The sequence below is a fragment of the Molossus molossus genome, unplaced genomic scaffold (genome assembly GCF_014108415.1).
Source record: "Molossus molossus isolate mMolMol1 unplaced genomic scaffold, mMolMol1.p scaffold_m16_p_10, whole genome shotgun sequence".
Lineage (NCBI taxonomy): Eukaryota > Metazoa > Chordata > Mammalia > Chiroptera > Molossidae > Molossus > Molossus molossus.
Window position 1 is genome coordinate 103,109,660 of NW_023425345.1, and position 14,299 is coordinate 103,123,958.

General features: G+C 40.2%; 2 protein-coding genes across 6 annotated transcripts in view; one reads left to right on the forward strand and one right to left on the reverse strand.

The window, feature by feature from the left end:
* Positions 1-7,858, forward strand: part of N4BP2L1 (NEDD4 binding protein 2 like 1) — a 39,371-nt gene extending 31,513 nt beyond the window's left edge. Inside the window, exons 2-5 of one of the 4 annotated variants that reach the window (XM_036252971.1) lie at positions 2,562-2,689; positions 2,997-3,085; positions 5,116-5,192; positions 6,380-7,858. In XM_036252971.1, the coding sequence (XP_036108864.1) occupies positions 2,562-2,689; positions 2,997-3,085; positions 5,116-5,192; positions 6,380-6,638 (553 nt within the window). In that variant the 3' untranslated portion in view covers positions 6,639-7,858. Of the gene's footprint in view, positions 1-2,561; positions 2,690-2,996; positions 3,086-5,115; positions 5,193-5,240; positions 5,310-6,379 lie in introns of all 4 variants that reach the window. The other 3 variants (XM_036252972.1, XM_036252973.1, XM_036252974.1) reach the window with 3 other exon arrangements.
* A 4,649-nt stretch (positions 7,859-12,507) lies between these two features.
* The window catches only part of BRCA2 (BRCA2 DNA repair associated), a 70,761-nt gene continuing 68,969 nt past the window's right edge, over positions 12,508-14,299 (reverse strand). Inside the window, exon 26 of one of the 2 annotated variants that reach the window (XM_036251353.1) lies at positions 12,508-12,572. In XM_036251353.1, coding sequence (XP_036107246.1) covers positions 12,552-12,572 — 21 coding nt within the window. In that variant the 3' untranslated portion in view covers positions 12,508-12,551. Of the gene's footprint in view, positions 12,573-13,151; positions 13,905-14,299 lie in introns of those variants that run through there. The other variant, XM_036251352.1, reaches the window with a different exon arrangement.

A 14,299-nucleotide genomic window follows, 5' to 3' on the forward strand; every position in this document is an offset into this window, starting at 1 on the left:
CTGCCAATAGCCAAGCTATGGAAGCAACCCAAATGCCCATCAATAGACAAGTGGATAAAAAGTGGTGGTACATATGCACAATGGAATAGAACGCAGCCATAAAGAAGAACAAAATTTTGCCATTTGCGACAGAATGAACAAACAGAAATAGACTCATGGTTGCCAGAGGGGAGGAGTGTTGGGAGACTGGGTGAAAAAAGTGAAGGGTTTGAGAAGTACAGATTGGTAGTTACAAAATAGTTATGGGGATGTAAAGTACATCATAGGAAATGTAGTAAATAATATTGTGATAACTATATATGGGACCAGTTGGGTACTAAAGTACATGATTATCTAACCATCTGAAACTAATACAAAATAGTACTAAATGTAAACTGTAATAGAAAAAATTAAAAAAAAAAAACATGAGAGGCAAAATGTTAACAACCGGTGACTGTAGATAAAGGTAAGTAGTGTTCATTGTATTATTATTTCAACTCATTTCTATAGGTTTGAACATTTTCTAAATTAAAACTTTGTGGGGGAAAAAGTTTACTTGGAAATAAAAAGGAGGGAAAAGAAGAATAAATGAGACTTAAGGGGAGTGGCAACCAAATACAGGTTAAAGAGATAACGCTGATGAAAATAACTTAGAAACTGTCCAGTGCTCACACATTAAGACGTGCACTCAGTGCTGTCACGGTTTGTGTGGTGTCTTTGTAACAACTGTTTGCATCAAAGGTTATAGTTAGGACTTATGATTTGGGATTTTCAGTTTGAGTACGTTTAAAGTAAAATAAAAGACATTTATATGGAAACAATACAAATTTTTTCCATTCTATCCTCTGTACTTCTCTTTCACATCACTTGCAGTATCTGTGGTTGATGTGAGATGGCTGCCTCTTCTTGCTGCTTTCCCCGTCTTGGCCTCCTGTCCTTCAGTGTGGGTTGGCAGTGACTTGCTTTGATGGATAGCATGTGGTGGGCACCTGGCAGCTCCCACTCTTGCCCTCTTGGAATGAGCCAAGAGGCCTGGGCGAGCCCAGGTGAGGACAACAGAGCATGTGGACGACACCTGGTGAGCAGCCAGCACCCGACTGCATGAGGCCCACAGAACCAGCTCATCCCTTCCCACACACACTTCCCAGGGTCTGGGGGTCGCCATTACGTTCCACTGCCATCAGCTGTTCTTAGCTTCAGCACCCCAAAACTCCTTTGTGATCTTGGCTTATTTGACGTTCCCATGGTTTTCAGGCCACTTCCTCTCTGGACATACTCCAGCTTGCCAACTTCCTCTTTAACCTCTAAGTGTAGCACTTAGAACTGAGTGTTTCAAATACAATTTGCACTTTAATCAGTGTCTTTGTTCCTTTTTTTCTCTATGTCTCGTGCTCATAACTGCCCTGTAGCAGGAGTTTCCTCCTCTCGGTTCCTTCTCTAAGAGACAACATTTTCCTCATCCCTCAAGGTCTCCTCGACAATGCTTGCCTGTCAGAACCTGCTCCTGACCCTAAGTGCTGGTAGGGTTTGTGTCCAGCTCTTTGTGCTGTGCGTCAGGCCAGTGGGCAGGGTCTGGCTCCTTGGCTGGGCTGTGAACTCCTTGAAAGCAGTTACTTTATTTTTGTACCTTAAGACTTCACATAGTACGTGGCACAGGCCAAGTGCTCAATACATGTTTAATGAGTTGGATAATTATCTAATAGTCTTTAAGTACTAAAATACATTATCTTCTGGTCCACCTTTTCCCACAAGACTATCAAGAAAGACAGCCAGATTCCTGTTTCAATCAAAATTTAAGACCATATCCACTGAATTTCCCTGTTTACCACCACAACCCATCAAGAAAGATAATATATTTTGTTTGAAATTACTTTTGCTGCTATCAATGCTGCCTTTTTTAAAAATGCCATCAAGCCTTCCAGAATTTTTGACAGAGATGTTTGTTTAGTGTGCCTGGAATGTTTACTCATTTTATTTTGGTCTTCCATCTCCCTTGTATTCACTTGGAACAAGTGATTGTGTGCACCCCAATGTGTTTTACAACAGTCTGGTTAGTAACTTAACCTCATGTTTGTTACTACTATTAATAAAATACCAGTACTTTGCAGTTGTAAAGTGCCTTGCAAAGTGTTTTCCTCTACCTTATCTCATCGGAAACTAAGAAGGCACTGGCACTAATTTCTGCAGCAACCAGGACTGACTAGGGGAAAGTGGAAGCTGAAGGCGTGATGAGTCTTTCCTTATGGGCCCCAGGCCCTGCTGCCATTCCTTTGGCAAGCGTGGTGCCCTTCTCTTCACCCTAAACTCACCTGTCTTGGGACCCATCTCCTGGAGCTCTTCTAAGGACCCATCTCAGAAACTACTAGTTGGGCAACTCACACAGTTGCCTCTCAGCCCACTCCTGCCTCCTTGTGAGGAGCTATCGATGCCTTCTGGAGATAATAAGCATCTCTGTTTTTAAATTGCATTTCAGCAACTCAGAACCTGGTGGTCTCATAATGACAAACTGCCAAATGTTAGAGACAGGAGATTTTCTATTTCAGTACACAGTCATACAACAATCTCCTTCCCCTACTTTCCAGACAACTGCAACACGACTTTCCCAGGGCCCTGATTTTCAGCACGGATGACTTTTTCTTCACGGAAGATGGTGCCTATGAGTTCAATCCAGACTTCCTAGAGGAGGCTCATGAATGGAACCAGAAAAGAGGTGACCTATTCCTTTCCAAACTCCTGGGAAATCCTATTGTGAATCTAGATTGTAGCTGCTGCAGAATGAATACATTTTATTGAAGGAGTTTAATAAAAAGTTCTGCCATTCCCCTCCCCCCACTTCAAACAGAATGCCAAACCTCCCTTGATTCCAGGAAAAAGAAAATGATTGATAACGGGTCCTGAAATAGGTGGCATTAACGTTGTGTGATGAGGACATCCTGTAATAAAAATGACAAGATATGGGTACGCTCACCCTTCTGACTGTTGCATGTTGTTCACTGTTGTATAACATTGTGTTGCAGCAAGAAAAGCAATGAGGAATGGCATATCCCCCATAATTATTGATAATACCAACCTCCACGCCTGGGAAATGAAGCCCTATGCAGTCATGGTAGGAAGAAGTATCATTCTGAATTTTCAGTTACGGGCATTTTGTGAGAAAGTCAAAACTTCTGTTCTTTCTTAATTTTCTGATCTTCCACAGTCTCATACTTATTAACAGTCTCTCACAGAGCAGGTAAAGAGGTGTTATTTTTCTGTTTCTCTACTATTTAATGGTCAAATTTGCTGGCATACCATTATCACCTCAGGGTACGAGTTTTAAATAGTCCTTGGTCAGAAATTTTGATAGCTTTTCTGTCTCAGTTGTTTTCCTAAGGGAAGGTCCACATGGAGCACCCACTGCAACTTGCGGAGAAATTGGACTAGCAGAGCTGTAGATTCTGTTAGAGGACAGTTTGTTCTTTGCCAGCTGGGGAGTTCAGTACTAGATAGTATTGCTGCAAGGGAGTTTAAGGGCAACAGAGTTTTTAGTTTAAAAACAGATTTAAGATGAACACTGTGACACTATTAAGATACTAGCATACACATATAAAAACCACTCAGCTCAGTATTATCAGAATAAACAGTAAGATGAATACAATGTGCACATCTTTCTTTAATTTTGAAATGTCTGATCTGTTTTCAGACATGTTTCATCTTTTATGCTAGTGAATTTTCATTCCCTAGTGCATGTCGGAAGGAGACAAGATCCAGACACAACAACTGGGGCAGGAAGAAGACAGTGAGTTTCTGTTTTGGTCACACGACGAGCTCCCAAACTGGAGTTGTGACAGTCTAGTTTTAGGCTTCTTTTCACATTTTGGGCAAAATAGCTTACATACAGGTGTGCTTTTCTCTAGGTATATTCTCATCAGTTTCACTTAGGCCCAGAGGGTGGGACTTTGGTGAGTGCAGGAGAATGAGTATTAACCTTGTGGTCACTTCAGTTCATTGATGGAGAGTCTACTTGGGAGAGAAATGAACAGGGATGTGAAGAGTCAAGTTAAGGCACAACCCAAAACCAAGAGTTAGGGGGGACTGTGAGTAACTTAGGGGAAGCCATGTTACTTTTTATTTTCTGGATATGTTCAGTCTTTTCCAGCCATCCACAGCTATTATTACTATGACCCAGAAATTAGATATTTTCCAAATATGATGCTTGACTCCTTCCCTAATTAGAAGAATGAAGAGGAAATCTTTTTTTTTTTTAATTGTTTTTCTTTATTGATTTTAGAGAGGGAGGGAGGAAGAGGGAGAGAAAGAGAGAAACATCTATGAGAGAGAACATCGACTGGCTACCTCCTGCATGCCCCCTACTGGGGATTTGGCCCACAACCTGGGCATGTGCCCTGACTGGGAATCAAACTGGTGACCTCTTGGTGCAGGGGTCAATGCTCAACCACTGAGCCACACCAGCCAGGCAAGAGGAAATCTTTTTACTTAGCTCTTTTCATTGAACTTTTATTATTGAAAGTTCAATTTGAGATAAAAATCTAGTAGGCAATTTATGCATGCAAAGAATATTTGGGTGTTTATGTGGGAACTGAAACAGTTTTCTAAACTCAAGGAAATGGGCACAGTGCACCAAGCCACACTGTACTGCACAGTAGGGAGAGCTGCTTCCGGAGAGCAGAGTGTGTAAAGCCTGGGGGAATCACTTATTTTATAGGCTCTGTTCCTATGGCACTGCCATTTTCTAAACCAGGGCATGAGGAATGGACAAGGCATTTGACAGACATAAATCTATGATAAGAGACTCTGAGAAGCCATTGAGGTCATTGCACATTCCTATGGGCAGGATGTTTTAAGCTAGTCCAGCTATCTATTTTAAAAAATGTCCAAAACAAAGAACCTCTATAATTTTCCTACGTAGTAGATAAAATGGACCAAAATTTATCATTGGGAACAGTAATATAATCTGAGAATGGCTTAGTATGGCCATGAACCAACTTATTTTTTAAAAATAAACTTAGGCACTGGCTTACTGGTGTAACAAAAGGAATTTTAGAAAAGATGTGTAGTGACTGTTAAATGCCAGTATGAACATTCCCATGCATACATACCGTGTGTTCAATGTTTTATGTACTTTTGAAAAATCAGGCACTTGAAAATAACTATGAAGTTATATTCCGAGAACCTGAGACTCGCTGGAAATTCAACGTGCAAGAGTTAGCCAGGTACTCCTTTGTTTTCTAGCTCCTCACTACGTGTCCTGCTGTTTTCAGGTATTTCAGACCGAACAAAAGAATCTTTTCAGGCTGGAAATGGACATGGTAGTTTTCAGGCCAGAAATGGTAATTCTTAGAAATTGATAACTTGGGAATTATTAATGTGAAGACTTTAGTTTTGGGTCAGTTTTGTAATATAATGCTAAATGCTAAATCTTGGCTTGTACTCAGTCCTTTAAAAGGATACCTTTAACATTCGACTAAAATGCTTCTTCATTAACGAACATTTGAAAGCACTTTCTTCTGCATGGGACTGCACATGCCAGTGGTGTTTTGCATTTAGGCTAAACAAATGTCTTTAGATGCTGAACAGTCATTTGTGGTCCAGATGCTGCTTCTAATTTATAAAGCATCAAATATCTAAATAATACTAATTTGTTGACTTAATGCATGGGTTCTGATATTCATTATCTATGTTATTTGATAATGTGAATGATTTAAAGTAACCAGTGAGAACAGAATTTACTATTTAGGAATAAGGCTAGTTCATCTTATGGTTAAAAGGAATTATAGTGAATCAGAACCACCTGAACTGAATGTTAAAAATCCTAGCTCAGCCCTGGCCAGTTTGGCTCAGCAGTTGGAGCATTGGCCTGTGGACCAGAGTCCTGGGTTCGGTTCCCACTAGGAGCACGTACCAAAAAAAAAAAAAGAAAAAATCCTAGCTCGTGGTGCCCTTTCCATAGTTGAAATCTCTGGGAATTATCTTCTGACCTATAACCCCAGCTAATTCTCACACCCACTACAATTTAAGATTGTTTTAATAAGCATCTTGAAGTGTCTGGGTCTGACCGACAGAAATTGACTATAGATATATTCATGCTTAACAGGCACATCTATAATAAAAAGATCTCCTGGTGTTCTTTTGTGAATTGAAGCACAGAATCGAGATTTCCAGAAACAAAGCATTTCTGATGCATTAGCTCTCTGCAAACCTCAGGGTGGTTTAGGGGTGCGCAGGGCAGCATGAAAACAGGAGGGGGCCTGAAAGAGGGCTGCATAACAAGATGCTATGCTCCTGTCAGTTAAATCCTGAGAACAGAGTGCATCCCTGTGTAATAATACAGGACTCGTAAAGTACAAGGAACTCTTGTTGATATATGGCCTTAACTAAATGTTTGTGTTTTTCCATGTAGAAGAAACATTCATGGAGTCCCAAGAGAAAAAATACACCGAATGAAAGAACGGTATGAGCACGGTGTTACCTTTCATAGCGTGCTTCACGCAGAAAAACCAAGCAGAGTGAACAGAAGCCAGGACAGGAGCGGTGCGTCGCCTTCCAGCGGGTCAGGATACTGGAATGCCTACGCCGAGTTCCCAAGCCGCAGGGCTCCAGGGGGCTTCACACACCAGAGCTCCTTTAACAGAAGGGGGCGTTGTCACAACGGATATTAGAGGCTGATCTCACAGGCATTCAGAGTTTTCCTAAATCAGATTTTACTTCAATTTTTGGTATTTATTCTATGTTCAGTTTTAGTCAGAGCTCGAATTCCAGTGTAAATAGTGGAGCCTGAACGTTTCTGAGCAGACGTCATCGTAGTCATCTTCCACAGGCATTTGTTAAGTGGTCCTCTATGCGTGGTCTCGTGCTGGGAGTTCTGCAGCTTGGGTTAAACCACGTCACCCTCTCTAGGGAAAGAATTAATTTGAAGCTGAAACCTGAGAAACGTACCCAAGAGTGTAATCAGTTAGTCACATAGGTTCATAAATAAAATAAAATGTTTATAGTATATATAAGCTTCAGTACCACTTTGTCTGAAGTAATCTATTTTTTCAGGAATTCATCTCCAGCAGCCAAGTTGGAAAGGTGGGGGGATTGAGAGGCAGGAAAGGTTTTAGTGCCATTGCTACTTTTTAAATCTGTGTATCAAAAAATGTGAGATGTGTGGCTGCAATGATATTGATTTTCCTTTAAAATGAATATGCTAAAAAGTATATATCTAAGGGAATAGTGTCCTTCAAAGTAGACACTTGGGGAAATTATTCCTTTATTCTAGTGACGTATCGCTGTTAAAAATGTCTGTCGAATCCTTCTTAATAGCTATACAAGCTCCTGAGGAAAATCGGTGTCATTACTTGGTCACTATTTATAGTTTTATGTTTTAACTACCACTCTATTGAACAGGATTAAACCTGAATAGCTTTTGGCTATTGTGCTAATAGTATACATAAAACAAGCCTCCTTTATAAAACATCAATTTTTGAGACAAATCATTAAGCGACTTTTAAAATTTTGCTTATAAATGTAATTAGTTGGCAGCCCTGATGTTTGGGAGTACAAGGAATTAAGCACCCCAGGACATAGGCCATAGATGGATATGTGAAAGTCATGCTCACTATCAGATGAGCAGCTCAGTGTTTTGTGACAGTACTTACGACAGTGACGTTCTGCCACAACTCTGGATGTCCCTCATACCCGTGCTGGATCTGTGCATCCAAACGGACTCTCAACAGGTTGGAATCAGATTAATTTTGTGTCAGACCTTGATAGATAAGACCATGTAGGATGTGTGCTTTATTTCTTGTCGGCCAACAGCTTCTCGCTAATGTTCTGTGAAGTATTATTTTAAGTGTCTTATATAATGGTGCTTTTATGGTTATTAAAAATTATAGTATATGGTATTGCTTTATATGGATTTGTCATTGAAGCTGTTTTTTGTTCAACAATATAAAAAATTTAATTACCTAAATCCCAGAATTCTGCCATATTAAGAAATAATTTTTCTATATTATAAACTTATTTTCCAGTCTTCTTTAATAAATAGGATATAAAAGACAAATTAACCTTATTTTTTACTTGCTTAAATTACCTATGCACTTTAGGAAGCCAAATTTACTCTGACATTCCATTATCTAACTCTATTGAAATCTACTCAACATTTTGACTACCAGCAGTGCATCTGTAATTCTCTTTTTGTTTGTTTATTCTCACCAGAGGATATTTTCCCATTGATCTTTAGATAGAGTGGGATGGAGGTAGGGGGAGGTAGGGAAGGAAGAAGGGGGGCGAGAGAGACACATTTTCTCCCACACAACCCCAATTGAACCCATAACTGATGTGTGTGCTCTTGACTGGAAATCGAACCTGCAGCTCTTTGGTCTGAGGGCTAACACTCTAACCACTGAGAAAAACTAGCCAGGGCTGTAATTCTTCATTAACATTTTAACAATGGGTATCTCCTTTGAGTAACAAAGTTTGGCTGACAAAACTAATTATTTGGTAAATTTGAGTAAATCTAAGGAATTATAGTTTTGCTAAATTCTGTGTCTAAGCATGACCCACAATAATCCACTAATAATCATTATAATCCACATAATACTGCTATCCAGGCCCAGGTAATCCTGAGTGTCTTAGTCAATATGATTACTGCAGAATTCACTCATTCTGGAGGGCTTGACTCCTTAGGCTAGTAGAGGGGAGGAGTGTCAGAGTCCAAACTGGTATTACCTTCCTTTGATTCCAAAGAATCCAAAAAGGGTCAGAATTCAAACCCTCCTGATTTATGTCTGGCTCTCTGCTTAGGGCTTTTGGACCACTGAGGCAGAGTGACCACTATGGAGAAGTGGCCGCAGGTTATAGATCCAGAGCTTCTAGAGAGCCCAGAAGAGTAATATCCTGGTCTATTTGCCTCTTTCCCCCCATATGATGTTTAAAATACTTGGTATGGAAGCATAAAAACAAATGCCATCAACTTTATATATCCCAGCTAGAAGTGATGTTTTTTTTTCTCTCCCTGATCTATATATTTTTTAGAATCCTCAACATTGACAAGTATTATTTTGTGTGTTAACATTTGCATCGTTCATTGAGCAGGTATAGTGCTTTATACGCACAAGGGGCTCTCCCTGAGTGCCGAGTAGGTAACACAACTTGCTTTTACCATTTCTCCCTTATGTAGTGTACACTGTTGACTTTGTAATCATTAAGTAGTCACTTTTGGGGGGATAATATCCTCAAGCTTCATATTTTGCTCGGATAGCCTAGTATATATTTACAACTTATGAAAAAGAGGGTGTGCATTAAATCTCTCTCTGATGGGTAGTCTACATGGTAATGACTAGTGGAGGAGGTAACAGATAAAAAAATAGGTTAAATTCTTATAATTCTTTCTGTTCCTGAGACTCAGGAACAGTTTTATTCCCCGTTCTAGAATGGGTCACTAGGAAAATGATTAGACCAAATTGTTTTATGAACAAAACTTGCATCGCATTAATAAGATGGGCAGAACACAAATTAAAAAGACTAGTGGAGTAACTTTTGGTCAAGACGGTGGCATAGTTAAATGTGGTCTCGCACAACCACATCAGAATTACAACCAAACTAGAGAACAACCATACTTCAGAACCACTTGAAATCAAGCTGAATGGAAGTCCTACAACTATGAAATTAAAGCAGCAGCCACATCAAGACTGGTAGGAGGGCGGAGGCGTGGGCAGGCTGGTCCCACACCCACGTGTAGTAGATAAAAATCAGGAGGATACCTAGACTGGGAAGGTCCTCCCTGAGGACTGAGGGGTCCCCATCCCACACCAGACACCCAGCTCAGGGTTCCAGTGCCAAAAAGAGAAGTCCCCATAACTTCCGGCTGTAAAAACCATGGGAACTGAGGTTGAGGGAGGCTGAGGCTGCTGGAGCCCCAGGCAGCTCCTCTTAAAAGGCTCATGAATGGACTTACTTGAACTTGCTCCTTTTGAGCTCCAGCGCGGAGGGGAGGCAGCTTGAAAGGCACCAGAGACATACAGGGAAGAACGGAGTTGTTTGGCACTGGGGCAAGGACTGGAGAGGCAGCTATTTCCTGGACAGATGTGCTGGCGGAGGCTGTTGTTCCTTTGGTGAGCCCGTCCCCCACGGGGCTGGCAGGCTGGCAGGTGGGTGCCATATCTGGGACTCCAGTCACCTGACTCACACTGTTTGTCCCACCGTAGTGATTCCCTGAGGCCCTGTCCCACCCAAACTGTTTCCAGTGGCATTACCATAGGATTGGCCTGTTTTGGTTCCTGCTTAAGATTCTCCTAAATTCTCTCAAGCAAGCAGCATCTGGCCACAGTGTGCTCCATAGCTCTCACTAAGTGGCCCCAGGCCTGGCACTAGAAGCAGCCAGCCTTGGTTCACAGCTTGGCTTCGCCTGGGCACCTCCAAGCCCAGACAAGTAGCAGCCATTGGCAGATCGCTTTGTAGCTTATGCCTGGTGGCCCCGGGTAGAACACAGGCAGTGGCTGAACTTGCCCCAGAGTCAGTACACCCAGTGGACAGCTTCACACATCAAAGCACCACCACCAAACCACCTCCACAAGTGACATACTCAATGAGTCGACTCAGTACCAGAGCACTGTTAAAGTAAGTCTTGCTTTGTGTGGTGGGCCCCTGCACAGCTCACCCAAGGTAGTCAGGGGTTAGTGGTTAGTGGCTGATCCTTGCAGCTGATCAGCCTGAGTAAAACCCTCCCATTGACGTGTCAACAGTGATTAAGACTCAATTACAACAGAAGGGTGTAAAGTCCACACAAGGGGTGCACCTCGAGGGCCCAGATGGGTGATCAGGGAGGCTGTACCACTGGACCCTAAAGGACACCTACTACAACAGGCCATCCTAGGAAGCCTAGGAGACACAGCAACCCTACCTAATACACAGAAACAAACACAGGGAGGCAGTCAAAATGAGGAAACAAACATGTCCCAAATGAACGAACAGAACAAAACTCCAGGAAAAGAACTAAATGAAATGGAGATAAGCAATCTAACAGATGCAGAGTTCAAAACACTCTTATAAGGATGCTCAATGAACTTAGTGAGGGCCTCAAAAGCATAATAAAGGACCAATCAGAAATGAAGGATGCACTAACTGAAATAAAAGGATAATTTACAGGGAATCAATAGTAGAGTATGTGAAGCCAAGAAGCAAACCATCAATTTGGAATATAAGGAAGCAAAACACACCCGATCAGAACAGCAAAAAAAAAAAAAAAAAAAAAACCGAATCCAAAAAAATGAGAATAGTATAAGGAGCCTGTGGGAGAACTTCAAGCATACCAACATTCACATCATGGGAATGCCAGAAGGGGAAGAGAGATGGCAAGAAATTGAAAATCTATTTGAAAAAATAATGACAGAAAACTTCCCTAACTTGGTGAAGGAAACAGACATACAAGTCCAGGAAGCACAGAGAATCCCAAACAAGATGAACACAAAGAGGTCCACACCAAGACACATCATCATCAGAATGCCAAAGGTTAAAGACAAAGAGAGAATCTTAAAAGCAGCAAGAGAAAAGCAGTTAGTTACCTACAATGGAGCTCCCATAGGCTATCAGTTGATTTCTCAAAAGAAACTTTGTAGGCCAGGAGGCAGTGGCAAGAAATATTTAAAGTGATGAAAAGCAAGGATCTACGACCATGATTACTCTATCCTGCAAAACTATCATTTAGAATCAATGGGTTTCCCAGGTAAGAAAGAGCTAAGGGAGTTCATCACCACCAAACCAGTATTATATGAAATGTTGACGGGTCTTCTTAAAGAAGATAAAAAAATATGAACAATAAAATGGCAATAAATACATAAGTGTCAACAATTGAATATGCAAACAAAATGAGCAAGCAGGACAGAAACAGATTCATAGATACAGAGAACTTTTTGTTGGTTGCAAAATGGGTGAAAAAGATTAAGAGATTAAGAAGTACAAATTGGTTGTTAGACTGATGAACCTCAAAGGGAAGGTGGGAAGTATGGTGGGAAGAGAGAAACCAAAGAACTTATATGCATATATACATAACCAATACCCACAGACAATAGTGCGGGGAAAGCAGGAGGGGGGCAGGATTGGGAAGGAGGGAGTCAAGGGAGGGAAAAGAGGGACATCTGTAATACATTCAACAATAAGGATAAGTTTAAAAAACTAGTGGAATGGACTATTGTTATGTTAATAACTTTTAGAGGAGAAAAAATCATGGATCATAGTTACAGAAAGAAACAAAGTGCTTCATAAAAGGATTTATCCTTGGCTTTGAATTGTGTTTATAATTAGATTGAAAACATTACCCCCTATGCTATACACCTAAATACAGAATAATAGTGTATGTAAACTGTAATTCAAAATATATATATATATTAGATATACATTTAAGACATTGAAAGACCTGATTTAAGAGCTTCTCTATGTTATTAGCTTATAGTAAGAACTGTAGTAAGAACTGCCTTTTCTCTTTTCTATTAAATATTAAGAAAATAACAAATGAGAATATTATCTTGAATTGAGCTGTTACCTTCTTCCTGGAAAGGGGTGTTCAGAGAAAACGAGGGGTCCAGGGAGCCCTAGCGCGTCCTGTAACAGCACTAAAACAAAGCAGGCAGAATTGGGGCCAATTTGAAAGGCACAATTAACACTATGAAGGCTGCTTCTGACTTATAAAGTATTTGAATTTTTAATTGAAATAATTTAATTTCAGAGATAACAATGGTATTATAAAAAGGAATTAACTATACTGAGTGTTCTATTTTTCTTGTAGTTATAATGACTTAAGCATGAACAATTGGTCAAAAGAAAGCACCAGCCATCTCTTAGCCCGATTTTTTATCAGAACAGAACTATAGTAGAACCAACACATGCATTAAAGAAAAGTGATTCATAGTGGGTTACCTCTAAAAAAAAGAAACCAGTAAAATAGGAACTAAACTAAAAGGAATTACGCGAGTCAAAATAACTGTACTGAGAAATCTGGTTTCATTTAATTAAGGACACAATCTAAAAGAAAAGGGTATGTGTAGTTCATTTGTAAAATACTTGTAGTGAGTAAATCCTGTCATAAAGATTTAAAGGAGATTTTTTTTCTTGATTAGTTAATAAACATATAGTCAGTTTTAAGATCTTTAATCAATGTAGAAGCAGGCAAAGAACATTCCTATGATATACAAGCACTCAGGTAGATTCGGAACCATTTCTCTTCTCATTTTGCAAACATGGGTGTGCAGTTTGAAACTGCATGTGTGCTACAAACAGGAAAGGTTAAGAGTCAGTAACTAATTTGGTCATTTTCGTTTCTGTCGCCTTTGCAGTCTCTTAGATGTATCTTGTATTGCACTTGTGTCCTGTGCAGAGTCTCCTGTTTCCCCAGCACTGACGCAGGAATTTTCCTGTTCTCTGACCACAGGAGTAAAATGGTGCCTTTTCCCTTTGAGACAGTGTCTTGAGCAGGTGGGAGCAGTCCTAGTGGATTCACCCATGGGCACAAACTGGTTTTCTCCTGCTGAACCAGACAAAAGGGCCTGGGTATTTATCAATGCAAGTTCTTCGTCAGCTATTGAATCGTTTTCCAAAAGAGAAATGTCATTACATTTTTTAAGAGGACTCATCTGAGGAGAACTCAATTCTTTTTTCTTTATAGGTGTTTCATGTTTGGTGCCACAACTCCGTGGCGGCTGAAATGCCTTCTGTGCAGCTGGAGAAACAAATGTACAAATGGGACTAACAGGTGGAGGTAAAGGTAGTCTACTCAAGGAGTCCAAGGCTCGTCTCTTTTTGCAGTTTTTTGGGTCATCAACCTCTTTCTCCCCTTTATAAGCCTTTGAAGTCATTTGGGGTGATGCAGGTGTGGGAACAGACTTCCCTTTTGGCTTACAAAATGATAAAGGACTTTGATAGTTCATCTCACTATTGGGAGAAGACAGCTAATACAAAACAAATGAAAAAGTGGCATATATAATTATATGTTCACATATAAAACAAAATCAAATTCGCTTTTCATTAAAAATATTTAAACATACAAATACCACACACATTTTAACTCCTGTAATGGCTAATAGAGCAAATGATTTCATGAGACATTCATATTATTATTGCCTCAGAAGGAAATAATTTAGCAGAAGAGGCTATAAAAATGACATGAGAAGATGGATGAAGACTAATCATAGTAAAAGACAAAAAAGTAGGGGACATAACTTCTGTTTTACTCTTTTCTTTTTTAGCATTAACCATTTTAAGAACACAGACCAACTGGGTTCTAATGCCTACTTTTCTGGCTTTGTAACTTTAGGCAATTGCTCAACCTCTCTGTGCCATAGCT